At 47.3% G+C, this 20,912-nt stretch overlaps 1 protein-coding gene across 2 annotated transcripts in view; it reads right to left on the bottom strand.

Moving 5' to 3' along the window:
• The window catches only part of DALRD3 (DALR anticodon binding domain containing 3), a 163,224-nt gene that overhangs the window by 124,106 nt on the left and 18,206 nt on the right, over positions 1-20,912 (bottom strand). For both annotated transcript variants that reach the window (XM_069206202.1, XM_069206203.1), the window contains exons 3-5: positions 9,506-9,798; positions 7,570-7,628; positions 2,931-3,047 (exon numbers count right to left, since the gene is read on the bottom strand). In XM_069206202.1, coding sequence (XP_069062303.1) covers positions 2,931-3,047; positions 7,570-7,628; positions 9,506-9,798 — 469 coding nt within the window. The remainder of the gene's footprint in view (positions 1-2,930; positions 3,048-7,569; positions 7,629-9,505; positions 9,799-20,912) is intronic.

Raw genomic sequence — 20,912 nt, 5'->3', positions numbered from 1 at the left:
ATCATCCTCAAAAGGCACTGCATGCAGGGTGACATTATGAAACGCCGCTGCTCTTGACACCACCTGTGTGTGGGCTGTACTGTCCTCAGGTGGCGACGGTCCCGCTGGATAACAGTCTGGGCTGTTATCTGATACTGGCGCATCATAAAGATCCCATGCGTCGGGTTCATCCTGACTCATTCCAGTATGAGTTGGGGACTGCATCAGTGGTGGAGTGGCTACCGGTGATGTGTGCGTTGAGCGTGGTGGAGATGGTGGCGGGGTTACTTGTCTTGCCATCTTTGCCTGTGGCTTCTTGTCTTTTTCTTGTAAGGCAAGTCTTCTTTTCATCCTAATTGGGGGAAGAGTACTTATCTTCCCTTTGTCCTTTTGGATGTGGAGCCTTCTCTGAGTGTAGTCTGGCTCCATTGACTCTAGTTCTTGTCCGAACCTATGTCCTTGCATTTGTGAGGACAGTCCCTGTTCCTCTGTGTAGGAACTTGTTTTCGGTTCCGAGGCCGGATGTTTCGGTATGGAAACTTTTTCGGCAGTCTTTTTCGGCTCCGACGACACTTTTTTAATTTTCTGCGTTCCGGTCTCTCGGTGCCGACTCGTTTCGTTGCCGCCCTCTTGGTGCCGAACTTGCTCTGACCTGCTGTCTCGGGGTTGAGTCTGCTCTGTGCCGGTATCTCGACCGGAGTCGGATGTCTTCGACACATGCGTGCCCTTTTTCGGTGCCGATGATCGGTCACCTATTTTTCGGGTTAAGCCATGGCCTGCTGGCGGTGGCGTCCCCTGGGCTTTAGTGGTCTTTCCGTGAGTTTTGTGTGTTGATGTTTTACTCACGGTTTTCGGCGTCTGTTCGGGATCGACCTCGTCCGAGTCCGAATCCTCGATGGAGAAGGTTTCTTCTTCCTCCTCCAAGTGTTTTTGTCCTGTCGGCGCCAACGCCATCTGTAGTCTTCTCGCTCTTCGGTCTCTTAATGTCTTCCTCGACCGAAACGCTCAACAGGCTTCACAAGTATCTTCTTTGTGTTATGGAGACAAACACAAGTTACAGACCAGATGCTGATCTGTATAAGGATACTTGTTGTGACATTTGGGGCAGAAGCGGAATGGGGTCCGTTCCATTAGCCTTGAAGAGACACGTGGTCGGGCCGCCAAGGCCCCGACGGGGGATCGAAAACCCCGAAGGGCCACTGGAGCTCTTCAAAATTCAGTGTCGATCTGTTGTAACTAACCCGATACCGAACGCAAACAATACTGTCGAATTTTCTGAGATTCTAACTATCTTTCCGAACCGAAACGCGCAGCGAAAAGGAACACGTCCGAACCTGATGGCGGAAAGAAAATAATCTAAGATGGAGTCGACGCCCATGCGCAATGGAGCCGAAAGGGGAGGAGTCCCTCGATCTCGTGACTCGAAAAAGACTTCTTCGAAGAAAAACAACTTGTAACACTCCGAGCCCAACACTAGATGGCGGGATGTGCAAAGCATGTGTATCTGCAGCTACACATGCCATCGAACATATATATATATGTATGTATGTATGTATCATTCAACCCACTTAATACTTACCTGTACTTACCTTTAAAACCTTTACCACACATACACGTTTACCATTCATGCCTTTACAACGAAATTTGTTGTAAAGGCATGCGTGGTAAAGCCATGCGTGGTAAACACATATGCGTTGTAAAGGCATTGTGGTAAATGCATCTCGTTGCATTTACCGCGTTCTACTTGATGTTTCCCTTCCTGGAGTAGTGAAGCAACGGGCTCAACAACCAGGGGTCAAACAGTAGAGGAGACGGGGGCAAACTGTAGGGGAGACGGGGTCAATCCTGCTACATGCCTCTACCCACCGGGAAGAGAGCAGGTAAATAGCCATTTATGCGGACTCCGACGGTAGGACCTGTGTGCAACAATTTGCCAAACTTAAAAAGCAGTGTCCCAAGTCCATTCTGTGCAAGACCCCACATGGAAATAGCCACTCCAGAGAATCAAACACTTTCCAAGCATCTAAAAACACTGATGCAGCATGGCCACTAGTGTTCTCAGGTTATTAGAGGTGGCCCTGTCGGAAATTAAGTCCGAATGGTCAGGCAACACCAAGTCATGCATCAGTTGATTCAATCTACTAGCCAGCACACCTGCTAGGATCTTGTTGTCTGGGTTGAGCTCCCCCCTCAGTAGTTAGGAGAAGGTAGGGGTAGACCCTCCCCTCACCACAGATCCGGGATGTGGCATGTCTCCCAAGGTAAGTGACCTCACTATCTGCCAACTTCTTAAATACGGACAAAAGGTTGTCGAGGATTGCCAACGTGAACGTGTTAGGAGATTCATCATGCCTACAGTGAGCAGTGGATTGTAGCTATGTCCATATAGATTTAAGCATCCCAACCAGGGTCAGCTGTAATCCAAAGCAGCCCAGGCAAATTTTGTCAGACCAGCCCCCATAGGGTGCATGGAGAGCGAGCCTGACCACTACAATGGGACTTGGGGGGGGGGTTCTCAACATTCAAGTGAATTTAGGGCTACAACTAAATTAGGGGGTTCTTAAAATAAATACCTACAATTAAAATTATAACTAGATCTTGCATTTATTACCTACTTTAAAAGTCTCACTTCTGAGGACATAAGAACTACAACGTCAGAAACGATGATGTGACTTCACTTGTACCGAATAAAAATAAATAAAAATACTTGAAAACAAATCATAGCAGGAATAAGAAATCGTTTTTTACTCCTAAAAATTATTTATTTCCAAAACTAAGGAGTAAAATATTGCAGCCATGTCTACTATGAGCCTCAAGTGCAAATGCAACATTAGGGCCAAAGTTGTCCTTTGGAATGCACAGGATAAATAAGCCTCCAGAAAGTTATTGGAAATAAACTGATACTGGTATTAAAATACATTAAGCAACAGTATAATCTGGCACTTGCGTACCTGTGAGACCAGGTGTTCTCTCTTGTCCAACAGCTGCCAGAGCAGGTCCAGCTTCTGCTGCTGAAATTCATCCTCACAGTTCATAACATGGATGACCGTGCAGCCACCTGGTATGTCCTAAGAACAGGGCACAAAGAGTTAATGTTGCAGATTGCATCTCTTCCTCATACACTCCTTTGCCACTCATGAATGGTACATGGAATGTGTCACTTATGTATGTTCAATTCTGCATTTCTATCACATTTGCTTAAGCACAGTACATAAAAGTGACAGCTTCCCAGCAAACTTTTACCGTACATATACAGTAGATGTTTCCCAGCGACTACTATAGGTTTATCTCGAAGCAAAGGAATGTGGAGTCTTGCCCCGGTCCATGAGGGAGGGGTGCATAACAATGGTCCCAAAACCAGGCGCGGACACCTCAGATTCATCCTCGTAGAGGCCACTTACAATGGTTAATACAGATGTTAAGATCCTATGTAAGCTGTTGGCACTTCGTCTTCGTCCTGTAATGACTAAGTTGGTACATGTCGACTAATGTGGAGTCATACCAGGAAGGAGTACCACGATGAACCTGAGATGCCTCATGCACATTGCACATGAGACAGCAAAGTCACAGGATGACATGGTGGTGGTGTCTGTGGATATAGACAAAACTTTCGATACAGTTGACTGGCACTATATCCAGATGTTTTGGAGGCAATGGGATTTGGCCCACTCTTTCGACCCTGGATCCGGCTTCTCTATACAGAACCAATAACCAAAATCAAAGTGGGTCGACTGTCTTCGGACCCGATCCAGGTGGGCAGGGGGACGCAGCAAGGTTGTCCGTTGTCCCCATTGCTCTTTGCGTTAGCAATGGAGCCTCTGGAGATACAACTCTGACGGTGGATGGAGAGGTGGTGGATCGTGGTAGTGGATACCACTCACTTGGTGTCCTTATATGCGGACGATACTCTCTTTTATTTGAGGTTGCCCAGGGTATCATTGCCTGTTCTACTCCAATTCTTAAACAATTTTGGAGACTAAACGGGTTTGCAAACTAATCAGGTCAAACCTCTGGTGTTCCCTCGCTGGGACGGTTGGCTCAGGTGAACCCTAGTATACTAACTCAGCTCCCACTAAGATGGGAGACAGAAAAGTTCAGAAATCTGGGAGTTGTCATAGCGGCTACTCTACAACAGTGAATCCAATATAATGTAGAGAAAATGACCGAAGGTCTGTGCGCCTCGGTACAATTCTGGAACATGCTTCCCCTCTCACTGATTGGCAGTCGCCAAAATGGTGATCCTTCCCCGCTGCCTCTACAACACTCCTTTGACACACTGCCCACAGCAGTGTTTAGAGGCCTACACTCACTACTCTGCTCTGGAGAGGAGGGAGATGCAAGGAGCCTGAGAGCACCTACACCTGCCAACACTGGCGGGCGGCCTAGCGGCCCCACAAATAGAATGGTAGTACCTGGTTTCCCAAATACAACATGCTGCCCATTGGTTAGCAGAGGAAACAAATTGGGGGAAGACACTACTGGCAGACAAGGGGAGGGACACGGAGCTGCCACTCCTTTTACATGCAAGCGGCAGAGCCACAGAGAGGGTCCCATACCAAGCACAGCTACAGAAAGATGGCCGATCTACCTGGCTTCCCCCTTTCCCCCGGTACGTCGGGTGCTGCTGCAGTTTGAGGGGTGCAAAGCACTTGATATCGCACCCATATAAAGCTGCAATGACGGACAGACCGAGAGCCCAATTTCCAGCTAGGGAAGCATGGGAAGTAGATTTAGGGACCCCGCTTACAGATAAACATTGGTCCAAGACGTGCTCCTTAGGACGCACGGTGTCATCCAATGGCGATTTAAATTGACACATTTTAATTATGTACACTGTACATACGTCACACCTGTTCCATATGTAGGGTAGACCCCACTAAGACCATGTGCCGTCCCCACTGCCCGCAACAATGCAGCTTTCATACACCTTTCGTGGAATTGACCACCTGTGAGGGCATTCTGGGAGCAGGTTTTCCCAACATCTGGAGACCTCATGTGGGATACGGCTGGAGCGGTGCCCGGCAGTGGGGTTGTTGGGGGATCTGCACTCACACAAGGGGAAAAAGATGGGAGTATAAGATCTCATAATCAACATTACTTCTGGCAAAACGCAAGGTTTGCTATCACATGAATGGGACAAGTGGGTCCTGAGGTTACATGATGGAAAAATGAGGTAAAGGAATAGGCGGTGGGGGAAGAGATTCGTCTAAAAACTAGACGAACAGATAACAAATTTACATGCCTGGGGAACATTACTGTCTAAATTTGAAGAGAGGGGTACTCATTCCACAGGGGAGTCATCAGCAGGGAGGGGTGAATAGTGATAAAATGACAAGCAGCCCCCGAGACACTAGTGGGGGAGGGGACCATTATGAGACGGACATGTGTTTGTTAATTGCACTTTTCAGATATTATGCTTTCTATTCTATAAACGGCAGAGGCCAATAAACAAAGTTATATGGTACATTTGAGTATGGCAGTGATCTCCAAATTTCAAGTGTTGTTATGTAACAGTTCATGAGGCAATGTTGTGCTGTGAATAAAAATCTAATAAATAAATTATATAAAAAAAAAAAAAGCATGGTATATGAAATAATCCACTTGCATCAATAATATTGCATTGGATTGATAACCCTCAAGCCATTCTGCACGATTTACACAATTATGTTCCCATATGTATGTACCATTTGTACAAATATGGTACATGAAACGCGCCATGTGAACCTGTGTCATACCGCACCACCTTCACATTTATATGCTGGAACATTTACACACATTTTAGGTCACACACAACTTGGGTGTGTGCCAATACACTGTCCCATCCTACCACAGCTCGTACTTAAAATTTTCTGTACCACCTAGCGAGAGCTGATAAATGAAAAGTACCACTAGCACCTGTGCCATGTGTATACACCCTTCTACCATGTATGCATAGTATATAAAGTGTGTCACTGGTGACTGTAATACTGCATGTTACTTCTACAGGACTAAACTCCTACTGTGTCATCACTTCTACTTCTACACCTCTGTACCATGTAAGTATAGTATATAAAATGTGTCCCTGGTGACTGTACTACTGCATTTGTTACTTCTACAGGACTAAACTCCTGCTGTGTCATCACTTCTACTTCTACACCTCTGTACCATGTAAGTATAGTATATAAAATGTGTCACTGGTGACTGTACTACTGCATTTGTTACTTCCACAGGACTAAACTCCTGCTGTGCGCCTCTCATACTTATACCCCTCTGTACCACGTAAGTATAGTATATAAAATGTGTCACTGGTGACTGTACTACTGCATTTGTTACTTCCACAGGACTAAACTCCTGCTGTGCGCCTCTCATACTTATACCCCTCTGTACCACGTAAGTATAGTATATAAAATGTGTCCCTGGTGACTGTACTACTGCATTTGTTACTTCCACAGGACTAAACTCGTGCTGTGCACCTCTCGTACTTATACCCCTCTGTACCACGTAAGTATAGTATATAAAATGTGTCCCTGGTGACTGTACTACCGCATGTGTAACTTCTATAGGATTAACCTAGTGCTGTGCTACCTCTTGTACTTACACCCCTCGTACCATGTGAGTATAGTATATAAAATGTGCCAGTGTTGGCTGTACTAGTGCATTTGTTACTTCTACAGGACTAAACTCCTGCTGTGCACTTCTCGTACTTCTACACCTCCGTACCACGTAAGTATAGTATTTAAAGTGTGTCACCGGTGAATGTACTACTGCATTTGTTACTTCCACAGGACTAAACTCGTGCCGTGCACCTCTCGTATAAAGAATGAAAGCACAAGGCGGCAATAAGAGACCAACCTTACATCATGGAAACATGGCCAGAGCTAGGTGACAAAAGTAGAAACATAGCCTAGCAGGGACAGTCCAACATGATGGATGTGGCAAGGGATTCCACGAGGTGGAGGAGTGAGTTATCAGTCTGGGGGTACAACAAATGGATGATGCTTTCTCCACTTATAGAACACCTAAGATCCTGGTCAAGCAGCCGACTGGATTAGCTCTCCCCAGGTTTTTGTATGTAGCTTATTTCAGCAGTCTTCATACGCCTATTCTTTTTTGGTCTTTCCAGTTAGGTTTCTTTGCTTCTGAGAACTCTATCTTCCTGTTCTACATTATCCTTTCCTTTGTATGATTATGTTGTTGTCTTGGGAAGGCAAGGTGTGTTTATTGAGTGTGCGCAGATTCGGAGCATGGGACGCAAATATCAGAATAAGGATGTAATTTCCATGAGACAGGGATGTAGTTTAATCTCAGTTGGTAGGAGGCTGTTCTGGTGCATTGTGCCAATAACACCTTTCTTCTAAAACAATGCTCAACTTGCATTATAACAGTATGGTGAGGCCTTTCCCCCGTACTGTCTGAATAATCCATTTTAATTCTGTATACAAGTTTATGCCCCCTTGAGCGGGGGTATGATGTTTCGTTTAAAAAAGTAAATGCTGATCTTCACCGCTCTGTTGCGTCAGAGGAAGCCTTCTGCAATAAAATGTAAGATACATTCTACAAAGTAGCGCTCAGAGTCTAGCTCCTTACAAATCAATGAGCATGCACACTTACTTGGCACTGTAGTACAGCTTGATGTAGCTCTGCTAGGTGTCTCAGGTGCCCTTCTTGAACTTTAAAAAATGAAAAAAAACACCAAAATTGGAAAGCACTTTAAGCATTCGGTGTAAAGCATTGGGTGCGATGGGGCACACTGCATTCTGAAGGTAACAGGTAATAAATCAGACAATGTAGGGGAAGTTTACGAAAGCTAAATAATATGTCTACTTTATTGATCTGGGAAGATAAAACAGTGAGGCAGCCCTGCTCAGAAGGGCAGTTTGTCAGACTTTGAATTCTCACATCAATTATAAAACACAATAAACCAGGCTAATTACAGAGGGTTCCTCTGGTCTCTGCCCTCCCTTCGATAGGTCAGCTCCCCCCATGTAGCATTTCTGGGGGCAAGGACTGTCCCCTAAGCAAATGTGTTTTGGAGTCAAAATGGCTGAGGGTACGTTCTTCTGATGCATCACTGTCTTCAAACAAGCTCAACATTTATTTTCAAAATTAAAAAAACATTGATAAGGACCACATAAATCATTTTTATAAACACATTAAAGCTTTGAGAGGTGCACACCTTTAATCATTTAAAACAAAATACAAACCACGCAGGCACAGACATCAAAAGGTGCTACAGCCAAGAAACAGATTCTTTATTTTCTTAATTCCATTCCAAGTAGTACTGGTGTTCGCTGAAATGGTGTCAGGATGGCTGAGTGAGCCGGATGCTTGCCTCTGACAAAGTCCAGTATTCTGAAGGTCATGAGTTTGAATCCCATCAAGGCAGACTCACCCTTCCATCCTGATGACTACTTCGGGAACAGTTACATGAGTTATTGACAGGGCTTCTTAACTGCAGAAGTGAGGTATGAAGCGCTATAAACAAGCACGTTATCATTAGAAAGGCCTTGATTTCTGTGTATTGTCTGATGGGTCGCCTCCTTACTCACCGACGGAACACGAATCCACCTTCCAACCTCCACCTCCAACCAATCACTTGTGGAGCCCCTAAACGCTCATCACTCAGCCCCACCCTCTTCAATATCTATATGTCCCCCCCCTTGCCAACATAGTCAGAACCCATGGACGCAGCATTAAATCCTACGCTGCATCATCCTAGACAGCAAACTCACCATGACGTCCCAAGTCAAAGTAGTGTCATCCCCCTGCTTCTTCATCCTGTGCATTTTACGTAAGATTTTCAAGTGGCTTCCCCGAAACCCGAGACGCACCATCACCCAAGACCTCGTCACCAGTCGACTGGACTACAGAAACAATCTACGCGGGAATTTAGGCCCACCTAGTTCAAAGACTACCGACCATTCAGAATGCCGCAGAAAGACTCATCCTGCACCTCCCTCCTCACAGCGCCACATCACACCCCACCTCAAAAAACTCCACTGGCTCCAGGTGCAGAAGAGGTGACAGTTCAAGCTCCTCACTCACGTGTTCAAGGCCCAGCACGACTCCAGACCCGACTACATCAATCACCGCCAGAGATTCCACAAACCCTCCAGACACCTCCGCTCTGCCTCCCTTGTCCTGGCCCATAAACCCTGCATACAACGCAGCAGAGCAGGAGAACACTCATTCTTTTCCACCCTGCAGCCAAAGCCTGGAAAGGCCTCCCTGCACCTCAGGAACTCCACTATTCTGCAGGTGTTGCGTAGATGCTGAAAACCTGGCTCTTCGACTGAGACCCTGGACCCTGCCAGCGGCTGGATATACTCACAGGTGGCAAGTTGCACTCTACAAGTCAACTAATTGATTGATTGGATTGATTGTGGACATGGCGTGACAGTGTATATGCTAGATAAAGATGTCAAGATAATGACAGAAATCTAAATGTATGAATTTCTTTGTTTACTAGTATGCTCAGCTTGCACATAAGGCCTATACCTAGACATACATGGCAGACTAAACAACAGGGATTTCAGATTCCATTTACCGGTAAACAAATCCAAGTTTGGGTCATACCCCTCCAGTTGGTGCTGCTCCAAAAACTCTTTTAAGCGTACGCGGCAGACAGCATCCTTTGGTGGAACATCTTGGTGGGGCTTTGTTGTGATCTCCACTTCAAAGGCTTCAGCATAGGCAGAGTCTTCTAGTATCTGCTTGAGTGCTCGAGTAACAGGGTCTATGGATGATGCTTCCACTTCTGATGACCAAGAGACCTTCAGCTGTCGCAGGAAGAGATCGACTGCCTCCTCGTGCAATCCTGGGACTAGATGAACATGTACCCTGAAAAGTAACAGCAACATTTACAGCACCATCCAAGTTTAACAGTGCTCATGCATGACTCAAGCATACAGTATTAAAAATTCCACATTTCTATTGTCAACGTTTATCATCACTCCACACACTTTGACAATGTCACTGCATGCAGATCCTAGCCGGTTCTCGGGACAGGCCATGGTTACAAAACTAACAGAATTGACAAACGTATTTATCAAAAGCTGGCTTACAAAGATTTTGTCTTTGCAACAAATGTACTAGCTGAGAGACCCTTTAGCCCCACTGCAATGTTGTTGAGCTAGGTAAAGTAAGTCATGTCCCCAAAGTCCACTATGAGGGGCACAGGAAACTGCTAGTGCAGCCAATGGTGTAATCCTGCCTTTAATACTGTACGGAAACCACTCTCAATTTTTCAAATAAATTGTTGCACAAAGTTCAGGCAGTGCATGAAAGTAAGAGTTATCGCGGCTTGAAGTAATAGAGGATTATAGAAAAAGTTTATGATGGTGAGTGATGAACTTCTAAGTGAAGCAAGAGTGCTTGGTTAGGGTTGGTTAGATGAAAGGAATGAAAAAAGTCCTTTTCACCATATGGGAGAGCCATCAGATCACAACATACAGCCAAACACCTCTCCTGCACAGCCAAACAAAATTCTCTCTGGTCCAGTTGGATGAAAAGTCCTTGAAAATTGCAGGCATGTTACTCTGGATATCCCTTCTCGCGGATATCCCCACTTTACAAATGTTTAAAAAAGCAGCTGAAGGAATAATTGTTTAAGGTCTTGTCTAGACAACGCATTCACTATCTCTTCGAGACCCTTTGTTATCAGCGGGCCGACAGCCTGCCATTGCCTACCATTGGTTGGCTTCACTGTCACCCTCATTTGCTTGCTTCTCATAGGTCAGCTGCTGGAGGCTTCCTCCTCTTCGTGGGTTTGTCTCCTTTTGTAGGTGCTACCTTTTGTAGGTGCTACATTTTTCTTTGTGTTTAAAGTCTTTAAGCGCTCTACCAGAGTGTGTCTTTTTTGGCTTCCTCGTGTAATTCTCCCCCCTCCGTGTTCCTCTCTCCTTGCTTGCACCAGTCCTCCCTCCTTCCTGTTGTGATTGTTGCCCCCAAACTCCCTTTCTCTCTCCATTGTTGTTCCTTGCTCCCATCCCCCTCTGCTGTCGTGCCCCCCCACTCCCTCCTCCCTCAATTGTTCTTGGTTGCTCCAACCCACCCGCCGCAACAAAATAGTAAATGACGCGGGCAATGCAGGCCACGCCCTTCTTCTTCCCTCCCACGCACTGTCTGTGTTGCATTCCCTCCCTTCATACTGCCTTCCATTCTGCCCTACCAGACAAAAAAAAGTTGCTATTTTCTTTACACTTTTAGCCATGCACCCACTGCCCCTCCCTTCGGTTGTTGCTTGCCCCTCACACCCATTACCTCGCGGTGTCTTTGCTTGCCCCAAACTCTCTCTCCATTGTGTTGGTTGCCCCCACACTCCCGCTATAAGAAAAAATTCAAATCGGTATGATGCATACACTGCGTTCCCACCCACATTTCCCATGATGCGTGCATTCCCTCTATGATGTCCTCCCCCCTCATTCAGCAATAAAAAAGTGGCTATGACCCTCCGCATCACAGTTTTTTGGTTTTTTAAGCTTTCAGCAGTGCTGTTGTACAAGGCTAAAACATTGACCAAGCCAATACCTCATGTAGGAGAGAGCTGCTGGCTTTGCCAATGCTTTTTTAGTTACTGTGCTTGACCAATGGGCATCCAGTCAGTATGGCGTGTGGCATTAAACAGGCTACTATTGCCCATATTATGACTTAGTCAGTGCTTTCCTACTCCTGAATCCCCGATTGCCAAGGGGTTGGGATTCCGAGTCGGGTGGTTTTGATATTAAATATCCCACCCTGTTACATTCGGCCAGGTCAAACCTGCTGGAATTTACCAGTGGAAAAGTGTACGGTATGTACCGTACCATGAGGATTTTAATACCGTAATCACCGAAATCTGCATGTTATTCCCAAGAAACTGGCAATATGTGCCATTGATCGCACCCAAACAATAACATCATCTGGGGTATTGCGAATTATCTGCTGCAGTAAAAATCACCTAGAGTCCCATGAACTCGGAACCAGGACCTCTGTTGTGAATCTGGTGATTCCACATTTGCTGTAAGGTTTGACGATCCCTTTTTAACACGTTACTGAATTCGTTTTTTTGCTTATATGCAAGTTAGCTTCTGTTTTTTGACTCTACTTTAAGCTGTTGGTGCCTTAAAACTGTACTCGTGCAACAGTTTGCACTTTGGTTTAGAAATCCCAGTGAGAAGAACTGTACATTATATCGGATGGTGATCATCTACCATTCCCAAAGAGCCGAGTGCCTGCTGATATTTTATATGCACTTTGGAGCAGCTATTTCTTACTGCATGGGCGTGGCTTACAAAACAACTTGTTATAATCTGGGTTTAAATGCTTTAATTGTACACCAGATAGATGAAGGTACGCTCATGAGCGTTTTTTCTGTCTTATATATAGCACAATCTGAACCTCATTAACTACTCCAATGTACAAAATGCACTTAGGTTACACATCACTAAAGTTGAAAAGGGGTAGAGTTTACAAATCTGTAAAGATGTTCCTGTTCTATTTACCCTGGCAAGATATCACTTTTAGATGAAATTAATTGCAAAACGTTGCCAGACCTTACAGTGCTTATTATGCCCGCACTATTTAAAGAGGCTAAAATCTAAAACACAAATTTAGTTTTTTTCTGATCCTCACTGAAGCAGGAGTCTCGTTATACCTTGCAGAAAAGAATAAAGAGGTGTAGCTTTCAGTGTGTGAAAGCCACAGACGCATGGTTTTAAAAATATGTTAGTATATGGTGTCTTCAGCTGCCCTTCGCCGACTCCTCCCACATCCTGCAGAATGCACACAATACACCCCTGAGGGAAGCCAGCTTCCAAGCCTGGCATGGCCATGTTCCTGGCCCTCTGCCTCCATTGTCTTGCCACAAACTGGTTTGTCCTCTGGTTAAGAAAAGAACACATTTCATGTTCTGTAAGTGTGCAGACAGAAGTGGGGGACTCTGGGATCGCACAAACTGCTTCCAGTTGTGTCAGATGAGTGAAAAGTGGCCCAGAGTTTGAGTGACTTGCCCACAATCACAGTGTGTGGCCGAACGAGGGAGGCAGTTGAGAGGCTTCGACTTCCTGATTTGTAAACTCTGCAGAATTGAGAGTTGGGTCTCGAGGAGACTCTTGAATGAGTTCTCTGAAGTGGCACCCATGATGTAGTCTGGTAAGAGGCTCCAGAGTTTTGAGGCCAGAAAAGAATAAGAGCGTCCACCAGCTCTGGACTTTTTGAACTTACGGGTGCAAATATTATTGCGTCTGGACCACTTTCAAGGTCTTCACATTTCCCTTAAAAGATGATATGCTTGCAAGTGAGAGGTCTGCAAGTGTTCACCTACACCTAGCGGGGATTCCATGGTCTCTTCTAGCATGTTCATGCTGTTCCTACATAAGTGATATCCCATCTGTTAGGCTTCAAGTCACGCTCTAGCTATGAGTTCCCTGCCTTGGCGTCGACTTTCACTCCTTGGAAGACCTGTAGCAGAAAGTCCTCGGTGATTCCAACCTCATTCACTAGGAACTGCAAACAGGTGTTTCTCTTCCCATGTTTCCTGAGGCCTCACTCCTGTTAGCAGTTTGCATGCCTCCTTTTACTGCAGGACCTCCTCTGATGAAACACCTCCTTCATGTTGGAGATGTCCCTATTCCTGCCACCAGTCATGGCACGTGAGAGACAGTCCTCAAAGATGTGCTCAGAAAACCCCCCTGCTCACTCTGCCAGAGGACAACCAGGTCACCGATATAGTGCCACAGCAGACGTCATTCCTGTAGCGCTCCCCAATGAAGGCTCGGGCTCACAATGATCCATGGTGAATCAACCTCCACGACATCCACCTGTATTCTCTAGTTTGGATCATAAAGTTCTAGATATTGCTTCTCTTGGAGGGGTGTGGGGTGAAATCTAATGTGGACCGCCCACTGAATACCCAGCAAACTCCCCTGGGCCAGGTCTCATCCAACTTTGTCACTTTCAGTCCTCTCTGCTTTATTGTTGAGTTCACCGGGAAAGCATTCTTGACCTGGTGTCTCTTAGCTACCCATGATGTCACACTGTCTTGATCCGCTGAGCACTCTGCCACCAATGGTACTGCGCACATCCCTCCCCTCAAAGTACAGAGGAAGGCATCAGTCCTGGCCCCACGGCCTCTCCTGGCAAGCACAGAGTGCCTGTGGAGTCTGGGCGGCAGGGGTCCCCTTTCCTCCCCTCATCATCTCATGAGGACCACATCCTCTGTCAAGACTAAGCAGTTCTGTTCTGCTGTGTCTGGGAACCTGGTGTTTACTAGTGATTGGAAGGGGCTACCAAACTATCTTGGTTTTCGCTGTCCCTCAACGTCACACGTGCCCCACTTAGTGGTGAATGGCAGTCCACTTTAACTCTGTACCCATGCACGCCCAAAGATCCCTGTGCTAAAGCGGCCATGCTGTTTTCTTCTCTGGCCCACTGTCTAATAACTTGGCAAGGGCCACGTGAATGGGGTTTTCCGTCCATCCTTCTCACTGGGTGGGATCTTCCACCGTACTACTGGAAGGACTGCCAATCCTCCATCTCCTCACCTACCTCAACCCACACAGCCCCACTAGTGTCCGAAGCAGCCCCAACAATCCTCACTTTGGACAAGCCACCACCTAGAAGCCTGCCAGCATCACCTTGTAACACCTGGCTAAATCTTCCGCCTGCAGGAACTATGTGAAATATGTCACCCCACTACCTGTCCCTCTTGTCATTGAGGCCCCTTTCCTGTAACTCCAGCCCTCGCAAGGAAGGACATGTCCCAAAGTCCAGTGATATCCGAAGGCCGGGATGGAGCCCCGGATCACACAGCCATACCCTGAGGTGTGAGCATTTACAGACCCCACTGGCATGAACTGAATGTCAAGACAAGAGTCTGGCACAGTCTTAACAATCTCTCTTGTACTTAAAGTTCTCGGAGACCCGAGCCCTCAAGCTCACATCCCATTTAGAAGTGGAAGCTTTGCAGGATGCAGTTGCTGCCCGTCCAGACGAAGCCCCATGGTTGCCATTTCCACCAGAAGATCTTGACTATGAAAGTCAATTTTGAGACATAGGCCTTTAAAGATCGATACCCCCGAAGAGGGACATCATACTTGGTGCAGCCTCATTCCTACATCTGACTTGAGTTGAAAACCTTGAGCACAGTTGGGACCTTAACTGGTTACCTAAAAATGTTTACTCTACCACGCCTAGACAGCAATTACTTGACCAGACAACCACTGAACTGAACACAGAGACTCTTTGGTCCCCTAAACACCACAACTGATTACCTGGTTGGGACTCCTGTTTGGCTAGTATGTTTGTAGGCAAGTTCATGTTTAATATTTTTGAACGAGAACTCGGCTACAGGGGCTGCATCCCTCTCAAGTTGTTCAGTATTGAACCCAGGACCAGAAAATATTGAAAGAGAGTCCCAGACCTATCAAAGCAAATTTATATTATTTTAATATGGCATCTTGGTGTCACTGACTGAGATTTTGTAAACATTATGAGGGGACTGAAAAGTGCAAACCCTCCTGAGTTGACCCTTCCCCACCCCTTAGGATAGCGCTAGCCAAATGGCCAGTGTCAAGAATAATCTAGCTTGTACATATTATAAAAAACATTTGAGGTTGCATCTTCCAGATTTTGCTGCATGATCACTTTCCTTTTAGCTCTTTTTACCTTACTGTAAATAAAAACCAGAATCTACTTTTGTCATTCTGTAATTTCTGACTCCTACATTAAGCATCGACTGCTCATCTTTGCTATCCCTGGAGAGTCAAGTGTCCACAAGAACTAACATAGTTATCAAAATTCTAGTGCATGAGTATTGATGTGCCTGGGACATCACTGGTTAACAACAGTGCCCAGGTATAAAACTGCCACAGGAGCCCAAATAAGCCACAAAGTGGTATAGGAATACATAGTAAAGTTTAGATTGTTTTCACTTTTGTTTTTAGAACAGCTAAGAAGGGGTTTAAATACAGTATATATTGACACTGATGTTTCAAAGAAAGCTAAACGTATATGGTTACAAAAGAATAGTTTTTGTTACAGATGTTTAATGAGAATCATATACAAATTAAAAAAAATTATGTAATTGGATGGATGAATAAACACAGTTTTCACAAATAACTGTATGATTGTGCAGTCTCCAAATGTTAGATTTGCTTTGTGACAAGCACATACACTGCCCTCGCGTTTATGCTGCAAGACTTTGGTATGTTTCTGAAACACCTGAAGACATGTTTCGCCCAGAATGATATAGGTCTGAAGGAAAACTCCAATTACTCAATCACCCCTCCCCAACCAGCACTTGGTTGCCTCACTACACACACTGTACCCATCTTCCAGACCATCAGACTGTCCCATCCATGTACCCGTGTATACTAAGACGCATATATTCTAAAGCGATAAAATCAGAAGAGGCTACGGACAGGGATGTGCCTGCACACTTCCACTCCACAAGCAAATGACCAACCTTTAAGAATGGGTGTTTTTAATCATTGCACCAATACTCTCTCAGCCCAGAGGAACATAGAGTGATTCAGGTTGCAGGGCTGTGGCCCACGAGTCTCATCGTCCATTGCTCTCAACATATGCTGCATATGTGCCATGAATTATGTGCGATTTTACATCAAGTCCACTTTCAGTTTCTCTGAATTGTTGGTCTCAGTTTCTCTCACGTAAGGGTGAGAGCACAAGATTTCCACAACAAGTATACTACTACAATACTAACAAATACATCCACTGAAAAATAGTAATCCCACATTTTTAGGTCATGTGTAGTCTGCTATAATTTACCCTGGGTTTGGAAAATGTACAAATAGCCACTACATAGGCCAGTCATGGAACTTCATTCAGCTACCAAAGCTGCACGTATCTCGACCACCAGCAGATATACCAAGCCAACAGTGGGAAGAGCAGCCACATATATACCAAGCAAACAGTGGAAAGAGCAACTGCAGATATACCAAGCCAACGGTGGGAAGAGCAGCCGCAGATATACCAAGCCAACAGTGGGAAGAGCAGCCGCAGATATGCCAAGCCAACAGTGGGAAGAGCAGCTGCAGATATACCAAGCCAACAGTGGGAAGAGCAGCCGCAGATATACCAAGCCAACAGTGGGAAGAGCAGCCGCAGATATACCAAGCCAAGGGTGGGAAGAGCAGCCGCAGATATACCAAGCCAAGGGTGGGAAGAGCAGCCGCAGATATACCAAGCCAACGGTGGGAAGAGCAGCCGCAGATATACCAAGCCAACGGTGGGAAGAGCAGCCGCAGATATACCAAGCCAACGGTGGGAAGAGCAGCCGCAGATATACCAAGCCAACAGTGGGAAGACCAGCCGTTGATATACCAAGCCAATCGTGGGAAGAGCAGCCGCAGATATACCAAGCCAACAGTGGGAAGAGCTGCCGCAGATATAGCAAGCCAACAGTGGGAAGAGCAGCCGCAGATATACCAAGCCAAGGGTGGGAAGAGCAGCCGCAGATATACCAAGCCAAGGGTGGGAAAAGCAACCGCAGATATACCAAGCCTACGGTGGGAAGAGCAGCCGCAGATATACCAAGCCAACGGTGGGAAGAGCAGCCGCAGATATACCAAGCCAACGGTGGGAAGAGCAGCCGCAGATATACCAAGCCAAGGGTGGGAAGAGCAGCCGCAGATATACCAAGCCAAGGGTGGGAAAAGCAGCCGCAGATATACCAAGCCAATGGTGGGAAGAGCAGCCGCAGATATACCAAGCCAACGGTGGGAAGAGCAGCCGCAGATATACCAAGCCAACGGTGGGAAGAGCAGCCGCAGATATACCAAGCCAAGGGTGGGAAGAGCAGCCGCAGATATACCAAGCCAACAGTAGGAAGAGCAGCCGCAGATATACCAAGCCAACAGTGGGAAGAGCAGCCACAGATATACCAAGCCAACGGTGGGAAGAGCAGCCGCAGATATACCAAGCCAACGGTGGGAAGAGCAGCTGCAGATATACCAAGCCAACAGTGGGAAGAGCAGCCGCAGATTTACCAAGCCAACAGTGGGAAGAGCAGCCGCAGATATACCAAGCCAAAGGTGGGAAGAGCAGCCGCTGATATACCAAGCCAACAGTGGGAAAAGCAGCCGCTGATATACCAAGCCAACGGTGGGAAGAGCAGCCACAGATATACCAAGCCAACGGTGGGAAGAGCAGCCGCAAATATACCAAGCCAACGGTGGGAAGAGCAGCCGCTGATGTACCAAGCCAACAGTGGGAAGAGCAGCCGCTGATATACCAAGCCAATGGTGGGAAGAGCAGCCGCAGATATACCAAGCCAACAGTGGGAAGAGCAGCCGCTGATATACCAAGCCAACAGTGGGAAAAGCAGCCGCTGATATACCAAGCCAACGGTGGGAAGAGCAGCCACAGATATACCAAGCCAACGGTGGGAAGAGCAGCCGCAAATATACCAAGCCAACGGTGGGAAGAGCAGCCGCTGATGTACCAAGCCAACAGTGGGAAGAGCAGCCGCTGATATACCAAGCCAATGGTGGGAAGAGCAGCCGCAGATATACCAAGCCAACAGTGGGAAAAGCAGCCGCAGATATACCAAGTCAAAGGTATGCAAACCAAAGCACAGGCATCAGGCCAGTTAAAAAAGATGCAGTTGTGTACCCTATCCAAGGGCAGAGCTATTCATGGGACTCGGTTCCTGAACTCTGTGGTGTCTGCTGATCACCTCTGCAACTCAGGTTTCACTTCCGGGACGAGATGTCACGGATGTGGTAAAGCCTAAACCTGCTCGAAGGTGGAAGCAGTTAGGGCGCTTCCTAGGGACTGAGGAGTAGTGTAAATACCAGTGATATCGACGGTGGCACCTGATTTGCCTTCCTAGGTTTTCTCATATGATTGGTGTAAGGAAATGCCTCCTTGGCATGGTTACCCCCTGACTTTTTGCCTTTGCTGATGCCAAGTTATGATTTTAAAGGGTCAGCACCAGTGTTCTTTCCCTAACCTGTACTTTTGTTCTCACAATTGGCACACCCTGGCATCCAGGTAAGTCCCTTGTAACTGGTACCCCTGGTACCAAGGGCCCTGATGCCAGGGAAGGTCTCTAAGGGCTGCAGCATATCTTATGCCACCCTGGGGACCCCTCACTCAGCACAGGCACACTGCTTGCCAGCTTGTGTGTGCTGGTGGGGATAAAATGACTAAGTCGACATGGCACTCCCCTCAGGGTGCCATGCCAACCTCACACTGCCTATGGCATAGATAAGTCACCCCTCTAGTAGGCCTTACAGCCCTAAGGCAGGGTGCACTATACCATAGGTGAGGGCATAAGTGCATGAGCACTATGCCCCTACAGTGTCTAAGCAAAACCTTAGACATTGTAAGTGTAGGGTAGCCATAAGAGTATATGGTCTGGGAGTCTGTCATGCACAAACTCCACAGCACCATAATGGCTACACTGACAACTGGGAAGTTTGGTATCAAACTTCTCAGCACAATAAATGCACACAGATGCCAGTGTACATTTTATTGTAAAATACACCCCAGAGGGCATCTTAGAGATGCCCCCTGAAACCATACCCGACTTCCAGTGTGGGCTGACTAGTTTTAGCAGCCTGCCACACACCAGACATGTTGCTGGCCACATGGGGAGAGTGCCTTTGTCACTCTGTGGCTAGTAACAAAGCCTGTACTGGGTGGAGGTGCGTCTCACCTCCCCCTGCAGGCACTGTAACACCTGGCGGTGAGCCTCGAAGGCTCACCCCCTTTGTTACAGCACCCCAGGGCACTCCAGCTAGTGGAGTTGCCCGCCCCCTCCGGCCACGGCCCCACTTTTGGCAGCAAGGCCAGAGAAGATAATGAGAAAAACAAGGAGGAGTCACTGGCCAGTCAGGACAGCCCCTAAGGTGTCCTGAGCTGAGGTGACTCTGACCTTTAGAAATCCTCCATCTTGCAGATGGAGGATTCCCCCAATAGGTTTAGGGATGTGCCCCCCTCCCCTCAGGGAGGAGGCACAAAGAGGGTGTAGCCACCCTCAGGGCTAGTAGCCATTGGCTACTAACCCCCCCAGACCTAAACACACCCCTAAATCGAGTATTTAGGGGCTCCCAGAACCTAGGTAACTAGATTTCTGCAACCTAAGATGAAGAAGGACTGCTGAGCTGAAAATCCTGCAGAGAAGACGGAGACACCAACTGCTTTGGCCCCAGCTCTACCGGCCTCTCTCCCCACTTCAAGAAAAACTGCAACAGCGACGCGTTCCACAGGGTCCAGCGACCTCTGAAGCCTCAGAGGACTACCCTGCATCTAAAAGGACCAAGAACTCCCAAGGACAGCGGCTCTGCTCCAAAGAAGAAACATCTTTGCAACAAAGAAGCAACTTTTAAAGAACACACGTTTCCCGCCGGAAGCGTGAGACTTTGCACTCTGCACCCGACGCCCCTGGCTCGACTTGTGGAGAACCAACACTACAGGGAGGACTCCCCGGCGACTGCGAGCCCGTGAGTAGCCAGAGTTGACCCCCCTGAGCCTCCACAGCGATGGCTGCAGAGGGAATCCAGAGGCTCCCCCTGACCGCGACTGCCTGCTTCTAAGAACCCGACGCCTGGTAAGGACACTGCACCCGCAGCCCCCAGGACCTGAAGGATCCGACCTTCAGTGCAGGAGCGACCCCCAGGTGGCCCTCTCCCTTGCCCAGGTGGTGGCTACCCCGAGGAGCCCCCCCCCCTTGCCTGTCTGCATCGCTGAAGAGACCCCTGGGTCTCCCATTGAACTACATTGCAAACCAGATGCCTGTTTGAACACTGCACCCGGCCGCCCCCGTGCCGCTGAGGGTGTACTTTTTGTGCTGACTTGTGTCCCCCCCGGTGCCCTACAAAACCCCCCTGGTCTGCCCTCCGAAGACGCGGGTACTCACCTGCTGGCAGACTGGAACCGGGGCACCCCCTTCTCCATTGAAGCCTATGCGTTTTGGGCACCACTTTGACCTCTGCACCTGACCGGCCCTG

Source organism: Pleurodeles waltl, chromosome 9 (genome assembly GCF_031143425.1).
Source record: "Pleurodeles waltl isolate 20211129_DDA chromosome 9, aPleWal1.hap1.20221129, whole genome shotgun sequence".
NCBI classification, from domain to species: domain Eukaryota; kingdom Metazoa; phylum Chordata; class Amphibia; order Caudata; family Salamandridae; genus Pleurodeles; species Pleurodeles waltl.
The sequence above is the reverse complement of the archived record's forward strand: the minus strand, read 5'-3'. Positions and strand labels throughout refer to the sequence as shown.